The sequence below is a fragment of the Notolepis coatsorum genome, assembly GCF_963971535.1.
Source record: "Notolepis coatsorum genome assembly, chromosome: 6".
Lineage (NCBI taxonomy): Eukaryota > Metazoa > Chordata > Actinopteri > Aulopiformes > Paralepididae > Notolepis > Notolepis coatsorum.
Window position 1 is genome coordinate 167,873,344 of NC_140170.1, and position 8,983 is coordinate 167,882,326.

General features: G+C 43.2%; 1 protein-coding gene across 1 annotated transcript in view; it reads right to left on the minus strand.

Moving 5' to 3' along the window:
* Positions 1-489: 489 nt before the first annotated feature.
* The window catches only part of LOC311229739 (tensin-2-like), a 130,657-nt gene continuing 122,163 nt past the window's right edge, over positions 490-8,983 (minus strand). The window contains 7 exon segments of the mRNA XM_084315816.1: positions 490-647; positions 1,862-1,891; positions 3,138-3,206; positions 4,017-4,185; positions 6,153-6,236; positions 8,733-8,810; positions 8,946-8,976. Coding sequence (XP_084171942.1) covers positions 503-647; positions 1,862-1,891; positions 3,138-3,206; positions 4,017-4,185; positions 6,153-6,236; positions 8,733-8,810; positions 8,946-8,976 — 606 coding nt within the window. The 3' untranslated portion in view covers positions 490-502.

Below are 8,983 nucleotides of genomic sequence, written 5' to 3' on the forward strand. Positions count from 1 at the left end.
TGGTAAGCTTTATAAGGCTTTGCAATTTTCAATAACTCTTTGAAACATGATATATGAAAGGCGTACAAATAAAACAACGGGTAAAGGGACAGTACAAAAAAGAAAAGAAAAATCTTGCTTGAATCTCATTTAGCAAACGTTTTTCCAAAGTCCTCTCGCTCCGAGGCGTCTTCCAACAGTGTTCAGGATCTCCAGTACCGTTCCTGTAAAAGTGACCCTCACCCCCTAATCCCCTCTCCCCTCGCAGGGCAGCTGTCTCTCCCCCGGTCCACGCTGAATTCTGTCATAACACCACACAATCAAACCCTCGCGCTCAGCAACAGTTGGCCCTCGCTAATGCAAGTGCAAACACAGTCGCTGACAGCACACTCACGCACGCACACACACACAATCACAGACTCGTCCCTCACATACAAAATACATCATCTTAAGAATTGTGTATACTATATTCCCCCCCCCCCCCCGACCCCCACAGTCCTGGGTCTCAAACCCCCGGAGTTCTTCACCGGCGCTGCTGTGGCCCCAGCATGACCTTGTTGATAAAGTTCACAATGGCCACGGCTGGCTGCTCGGGGTCCATCTCCGCAAACAGGTGGCAGACGTTCTCCGTCGCACTGCCGGTCCGGCGGGCCACGAAGCCAAACATCCTGCAGAGAGAGAGAGAGAGAGAGAGGGGGGGGGGAGAGAGAAAGAGAGAGGGGGAGAGATAAAGAGGGAGAGAGAGAAAGAGAGGGGGAGAGAGAGGGGGAGAGAAAGAGAGAGGGGGAGAGAGACAGAGAGGGAGGGAGAGAGAAAGAGGGAGAGGGGGAGAAGAGACAGGGAGAGAGAGATGGAGGGAGGGAGAGAGACAGGGAGAGAGGGAAGGAGAGAGAGAAACAGAGGGAGAGAGAGGGGTGAGGAACTACTTGAAAGCTGTAGTTTACCAAACTATTGACTACTTCACAGTGAAAAATAGTTAAACTTACCATTCTTAACTAGAAATCTAGCATGTCAAACTAAAAGTACTTTCAGAAAGTAGTTCAACTACATCCAAACTATGTCACAGGAGATTATCACAATCTGCGTCTGACATCTCTTAACATGCAGGTACATCTGAACTGACACTGAGTAAAGTGTAGGTGTGTTTGATTTATGGACCAGCGCAGGTCAATCCTCACTCCAAGGATGTGATTTAAGGAGAGGACAGGGAGCAGTTGTTGAGGTAGAATCAGGAAAATGCTATATTTCTAGTGAAATGTGTAGTTTGTAATTAACTACATAAACTACATGACCCAAAGTAGTCATAGTTTTCAGTAGTAACTACTACTGAAAAAGCTACTGAGATTTGAATGTAGTTAAACTACCACCCAACTACTGCTGTGTAGACTAGTAATTGAACTACATGTAGTTAAACTAGTAATTGAACTATGTGTAGACTAGTAATTGAACTACATGTAGTTAAACTAGTCATTGAACTATGTGTAGACTAGTAATTGAACTACATGTAGTTAAACTAGTAATTGAACTTGAACTACATGTAGTTAAACTAGTAATTGGAAGAACTGGATTCCTGGAACACAGTTTCAAGCTACAAACGTACCTGAACATTCTTTGGAGATAGAGAGCTACTATTTGACCATACTGTTTTACTGTACATACTGTACACTTTGTTTACCTATATATTTACTACACAAAAGAAGCACCTTCTAAGTGTGTTGTAACTTGTAAGAGAATAATTCAAACATAACATGAGATAGAATCTCATTCTACAACTAAAGTCAGCTAAATGACTAAATGTAAATGTACAATGTTTAAAAAAAGAAACGACAGTGCAGCTTCAGCATCATTCACACAGACGGACATTGCACACAGAGACACTTACTTGCTTGACGTGCTATCAGAGTTAGTCCACCTGAAGCACGGATACACACACAGAGACACAGAGCCAAGACTTAGAAAGACAGCCGCGTAAACAGACAGGGCTTTTAATAATAATAATAATAATAATAATAATAATAATAATAATAATAATAATAATAATAATAATAATAATAATAATAATAAATGTATTTTATATAGCGCCTTACATAAGGTATCTCAAAGCACTTTACAGACATTGCATTATAGTACATGGACAAACACAGCACATGGACAAACACAGCACATGGACAAACACAGCACATGGACTTTCACAATGACAACATGGTGGGGATACTACAGAGAAAGGGAGACAGCTTAGAGACAAGACAGAGAGAAAATTAAAATAAAATAATAATACAAAAAATACTAATATATAGGTGTACTGTGTACAGGTGTGAAAATGCTCTACTGTGAGTGGGTGCAGCTCTACTGTGAGTGGGTGCTCTACAGTCCGAGCAGCTCTACTGTCAGTGGGTGCAGCTCTACTGTGAGTGGGTGCAGCTCTACTGTCAGTGGGTGCTCTACACTCTGATCAGCTCTACTGTCAGTGGGTGCAGCTCTACTGTGAGTGGGTGCTCTACAGTCCGAGCAGCTCTACTGTGAGTGGGTGCAGCTCTACTGTCAGTGGGTGCAGCTCTACTGTCAGTGGGTGCTCTACACTGATCAGCTCTACTGTCAGTGGGTGCTCTACACTCTGATCAGCTCTACTGTCAGTGGGTGCTCTAGTCCGAGCAGCTCTACTGTGAGTGGGTGCTCTAGTCTGAGCAGCTCTACTGTCAGTGGGTGCTCTACACTCTGATCAGCTCTACTGTCAGTGGGTGCTCTACACTCTGATCAGCTCTACTGTCAGTGGGTGCTCTACACTCTGATCAGCTCTACTGTCAGTGGGTGCTCTACACTCATTCTCTAGTTGACTGACTGAGCTCTTGATACAAGGACTATTCATTCATTCATTCAAACCTTTATTTATTCTCGAAAAGACAATTGAGATCACCCTCATTTTCATTGTCGTCGAGACTTTACAGACATGTCAATGCATATACATGTTTACAATATAATAATAAATATGAATAACTATCTATACTATAGCACTTTTTTTCACACATGGACCACAGTCCAGAGTGCCCCACAGCAATTAGTATAAAATGAACATAGGCATACTTGATAATTTTTTCAACAACTGTAATGGAATGAAAGTACTTTCTCTTTTGTAATCAGATTAGTGTAAGTAACCCCACCTCTGGTCCTGTGGGTTGATGCTGCTGAACGTGACACTGCTGATGGGATAGTGACGTCTGAAAAACAGCCTGTACACACGCACGCACACGCACACACACACACACACACACACACACACACACACACACACACACACACACACACACACACACACACACACACACACACACACACACACACGCACACACACACGAACAGAATAAGACAATGGTGAGGAGGTAAGGCCCCCCCCCCCCCCCCCCCCAGATTCCACTGTGTATATATAGTTTACAAGAGGGGACTGAACTGTTATGTTTAGTAACAGCCAGGTGAGATGGAATCCAGGGCTGGGAGATATATTTTAAAGTATACACACTGAAAAGTTATGCCTTTTTTACAAAAAACCACCGTCAACAGTATTTACTGTATATATTTGATAGGTTTTGTTAGTTTTTTGTTTGTTTAATCCACTACACTCCAGTTCCTAACACATCCGTTAGTGTAGAAACATGAATGGAGCCACATGGTGCTCTGCAGTGGAAACAGCTGTCCTGTGGTAATGAGCGCACTGTGCGTATAGCTGGCTAAGGACCAGGGGCAGATCTGTCCTTGAAGCGTTTACGATCGAAAAGTTACCACAGTGGTGACATCGAGGTATGCGTTAGGAACCGGAGACTACTGTATATAAATTGCACATGGCAGCAGTATTATGAAAAAGGTGCACATTGGATGAGAATAGACCATATTGAATAAAAGCATCATAACCTTTGATAAAAAAAAAGACATCAAAAAAGTCAAAAAATCACATTAAAGTCATTTGTACGGGAAAAAATATTAAGAAGTTATATAAATAAAGTGGAATAAATCGAAAAATGAACTCCAACAGAGCCCAGACGTACCTCCTCTGGCTGTCGGTCAGAGTGATGCCCTGAGACGACACTTTGAAGTGCACCACCGTCGCCGTGGGCAGCGGGCTCAGGGTCAGAGTGCATTTGGTTGCCTTGGCGATGGCCTGGGGCCCCGTCAGCGACTCCGTCTCCACGGAGTTCAGGTAGAGTACGTTGCAGGCTGGAGACACACGCAGGGGGATTAAGAGTCATGCAGCGCAGCACCAGTGGAGTTATCAGGGTTGAGTGATCTCTACTGGTCAAAAGCAGGAACTACAACTACAGGATCACTGGACCCATCCTCCCCGCCTGAATGCCTTCTACAACAGAACTGCGTTTCCGCGTCTCTGATTGGCCAGGTCATTTCTGGTCATGTGACATGTACGCCGAATCGTGGGGCCGCAAGTTTCTACACTGGCTAAGCTTAGGCGCTCGTTCGAAGTTGGTTAAGGTTAGAGTTTGTCTTAGAGCATGGCGATAGAACGCCTGCCCTGATTCCGACGGTTAAGCTTAGGCACTCTTTCGAAGTTGGTTAAGGTTAGAGTTTGTCTTAGAGCATGGCGATAGAACGCCTGCCCTGATTCCGACGGTTAAGCTTAGGCACTCTTTCGAAGTTGGTTAAGGTTAGAGTTTGTCTTAGAGCATGGCGATAGAACGCCAGGTAGTTTGCAGGCTGTTAGACCTGGAAATAGGCGCAGAACTTGCTGTCCTACGATTGGCGCACATGTCACATGACCTGGCCAATCAGAGCGCAAAACTCCTACGCGGAAACGCAGTTCCGTCGTAGAAGGCATACACGCATTTTTTTTGTTTTATGGTCATTGGAACGTCTGTACACTCTAATGTTGTTCCCCATAGTAGTTGTATCTCTCAAGTTGTGGTACTAAAGTGCACACCATTCACACAACGGATTGTTGAATATCCTTTAGTTTATCATGCATTTTATTGATAAGAATATGTGTGAGTGAGTGTATGTACTGTATGTGCTGTATATGTATGTATGTAGGTATAACGTGTGTCTGTATATGTATATGTATGTAGCTATAACGTTAGTTTCCCGCGCAGTCCACCCATATAGGGATTTATCATTGGGAAAATGTATTATCGGCTATTGTAATAATTCTGCCTGATGAACATTGACAAGCTTTCCATTTTTGCACAAAATGAGTTCCCTTCTATCACTAACATTATTGTTTAAGCATTTTTGGTTGAAATAAAATGATACGTAATTATTTTACGATCAATTGCGAATTGTTTCATGTTGAGCTATAGATTGTGGATGAATACACACAGAAAGGTACACCATGCCAATGTTCATGCTTTATTTGTTTTAAACGAGACGATTTAGAAATGTGTCCATTGGAAATACATAGCAATTTCAAGCGAGGGGGACCGCGCCGGAAACAACAATGACGTAACCACTACACCTCCCTATATCATGTATGTATGTAGGTATAACGTGTGTCTGTATATGTATGTATGTATGTAGGTATTTTACATTTAGTCATTTAGCTGACGCTTTTATCCAAAGCGACTTACAAGTTCTGTACGACAAGACAGCAAGAAGGGTACAACTCTATCAGCTGAGTAACAATGTTTATCAAAGTGTTGCGTGTTACAGTGTACAGTAGGTTAGTTTATTAGGACAAGTGCATGACAGTAAGGTTAGTCAGGGTTAGATTTTTATTTTATTTAAAAAATGTTGTATTATTATCATTTCAGATAATGGTTGAAGAAGTGCGTCTTTAGTCGACGGCGAAAGATTGGACGGGATTCGGCTGTCCTAACTGGGATGGGTAGTTCATTCCACCATTGTGGGGCAAGGTATAACGTGTGTCTGTATATGTATGTATGTATGTATGTATGTATGTATGTATGTATGTATGTATGTATGTATGTATGTATGTGTGTCTGTATATGTATGTATGTATGTATGTATGTATGTATGTATGTATGTATGTATGTATGTATGTATGTATGTATGTATGTATGTATGTATGTATGTATGTATGTATGTATGTATGTATGTATGTATGTATGTATGTAGGTATAACGTGTGTCTGTATGTATATCTTTATGTGGACCCCAGGAGGAGTAATTGTTTTTTGAGATACTAGACTAGAGGAGCCGTGGGTTAAAGGTGGCTACCTGCTCCTTGTTTCAGCAGGACGGCTGCGGTGCTGGTGCTGCTGCTGGTGGAGCTCTGCATCTCCTGGAGCTCTCCCACCAGATCTGTGACAGCAGTGGGATCAATTATTACACAAGCCTCCACCAGATCTGTGACAGCAGGGGGTACAATTATTACACAAGCCTCCACCACATCTGTGACAGCAGGGGGTACAATTATTACACAAGCCTCCACCAGATCTGTGACAGCAGGGGGATCAATTATTACACAAGCCTCCACCAGATCTGTGACAGCAGGGGGATCAATTATTACACAAGCCTCCACCACATCTGTGACAGCAGGGGGTACAATTATTACACAAGCCTCCACCAGATCTGTGACAGCAGGGGGTACAATTATTACACAAGCCTCCACCAGATCTGTGACAGCAGGGGGTACAATTATTACACAAGCCTCCACCAGATCTGTGACAGCAGGGGGTACAATTATTACACAAGCCTGGGGGGGGGGGGGGGGGAACAAATGGACTGCATTTACAGTAAAACTATAGTAAAACTCTGTATGATAGCATGTACAACAGTATATACCTCATATTTACATTAATATTTGTATATTTACCGCATATATATATCCATATTTATATACCTGTATATAACCCCTCTATATACGTACCTACACACCTGCATAACCCATAGCCCTGTATGATAGCATGTACAATAATGCTGTATATATTCATTCTCACCATATATATATCTACCCACACTGTCTGTACTTACCTGCACATAGTCCTTTTACATATCTGTAGATACTACATTTTATATCTATATCTGTACATATCCTACTCTTACTAGTTACGCTGCTGGCCAGTAGGACTACTACCATACTGTCCTTACACCTGTATCACTGTACATATTATACTACAACTCTGTACATACATCTGATTAGCACTACACTCAGTAGTACTAATTTGTATATTTTGTACCCAGTTTAATCACCTGTACATTGTATATTGCTGTTGCACTTTACTGCTACATTTGCACTCTGGTTGGATGCCAAATGTATTTTCGTTGTACTGTACTTGTGCTGTAGGATGGCAATACATTTGAATCTAACCTAATCTAAACGGACTGCATTTATATAACAGCTTTTATCCAAAGAGCTTCACAACTTGTGCCTCAAACCTTCACGCATTCACTCACACATTCACACAGCGACGGCGGAGGTGACCGTGCAAGCTGCCGACCAGCTCACCGGGAGCAGTGCCTTGCTCAAGGACACAATGGCACGCTGCACGGGAGGAGCGGGAATCGAACTGTGGAACCTTCTCACTACCAGACGACTGCTCTACCCACTGAGCCACCGTCGCCCATCATTATATCCGTTCCACACGTTGGCTTACAGCCCATAATACTGTGTTTGACTAAAATACAACGTGTCAGCCTAACAGGGTCTCTGCATTGTTATATAACGAGACGCACTGAGACCACGGTCCTACATTTTAAAGGGATAATCATGATTTTTAGAACCCTAGCCCTATTTCTGACTCGCCAACGATGATGTTGATCAGTAGAGTCCTTTCTCAGCACGATCCATGCTGTTCCTCACACTAGCTCTGGATAGTTAGCTACAAACCAATGTAAAGTCAATGGGGGCGAGCTCCTGTCTGTACAAGCTGACTGAAGCTCAGTGAAATCTATCCCTTTAACAGGACAGTTCCATTAGTGTGGATGAAACTCAGGAGCTCTTGTGTAGCAGCTTCTAGGTGCAGCGTAGTGACTCTGCAGAGGACGTTGACAGCTATGAGGGGGAGGTCTTAGCTATTAAACCACCCCCCCCCTTTCCCGAGACACTGTGATTTGCTGAAAAAACTAAATCCATTGGGTTTTCAAATGTCATGTAATTGAAACACCATCTCCACACCGCTTTTTAGATAACCTGCTGTTGTTAGACCCAACTGATGCTCTGTTTTAGCCTGGTATCAAACCCACACTGATGCTCTGTTTTAGCCTGGTATCAAACCCATACTGATGCCCTGTTTTAGCCTGGTATCAAACCCATACTGATGCCCTGTTTTAGCCTGGTATCAAACCCATACTGATGCCCTGTTTTAGCCTAGTATCAAACCCATACTGATGCCCTGTTTCAGCCTGGTATCAAACCCACACTGATGCCCTGTTTTAGCCTGGTATCAAACCCATATAGATGCCCTGTTTTAGCCTGGTATCAAACCCATACTGATGCCCTGTTTTAGCCTGGTATCAAACCCATATAGATGCCCTGTTTTAGCCTGGTATCAAACCCATACTGATGCCCTGTTTTAGCCTGGTATCAAACCCATACTGATGCCCTGTTTTAGCCTGGTATCAAACCCATACTGATGCCCTGTTTTAGCCTGGTATCAAACCCATACTGATGCCCTGTTTTAGCCTGGTATCAGACAGTATACTGATAGCAGTATCAGTATTGGTGCACCTCTACCCTTAAAACAAACAAACAAACACGCACACGCACACACGCACACACACACACACACACACACACACACACACACATATAGTATTATATTACTATATCGTGAAACAACATTATATTGACATTGCCTTTCTCTGGGACACGCAGGGTGCAGGGCAGGGAGATGGGCGTGATGGAATGCTGGTAGACCAGAGCCGACAAGCTACCTGCAAGACGAAGACAAGAGAAGAGAACTGTAACGAGAGAAATGCTGACCACCACTGCCTCCTACTGGGCACATGTAGTAAAATACAGGTGTAGCCGGAGGGGTGTCTGTGTGTCTGTCTGGTGAACAAACTGACCGAAGTAAGACTCGTTCTGACAGCCTTTGATCTTCACC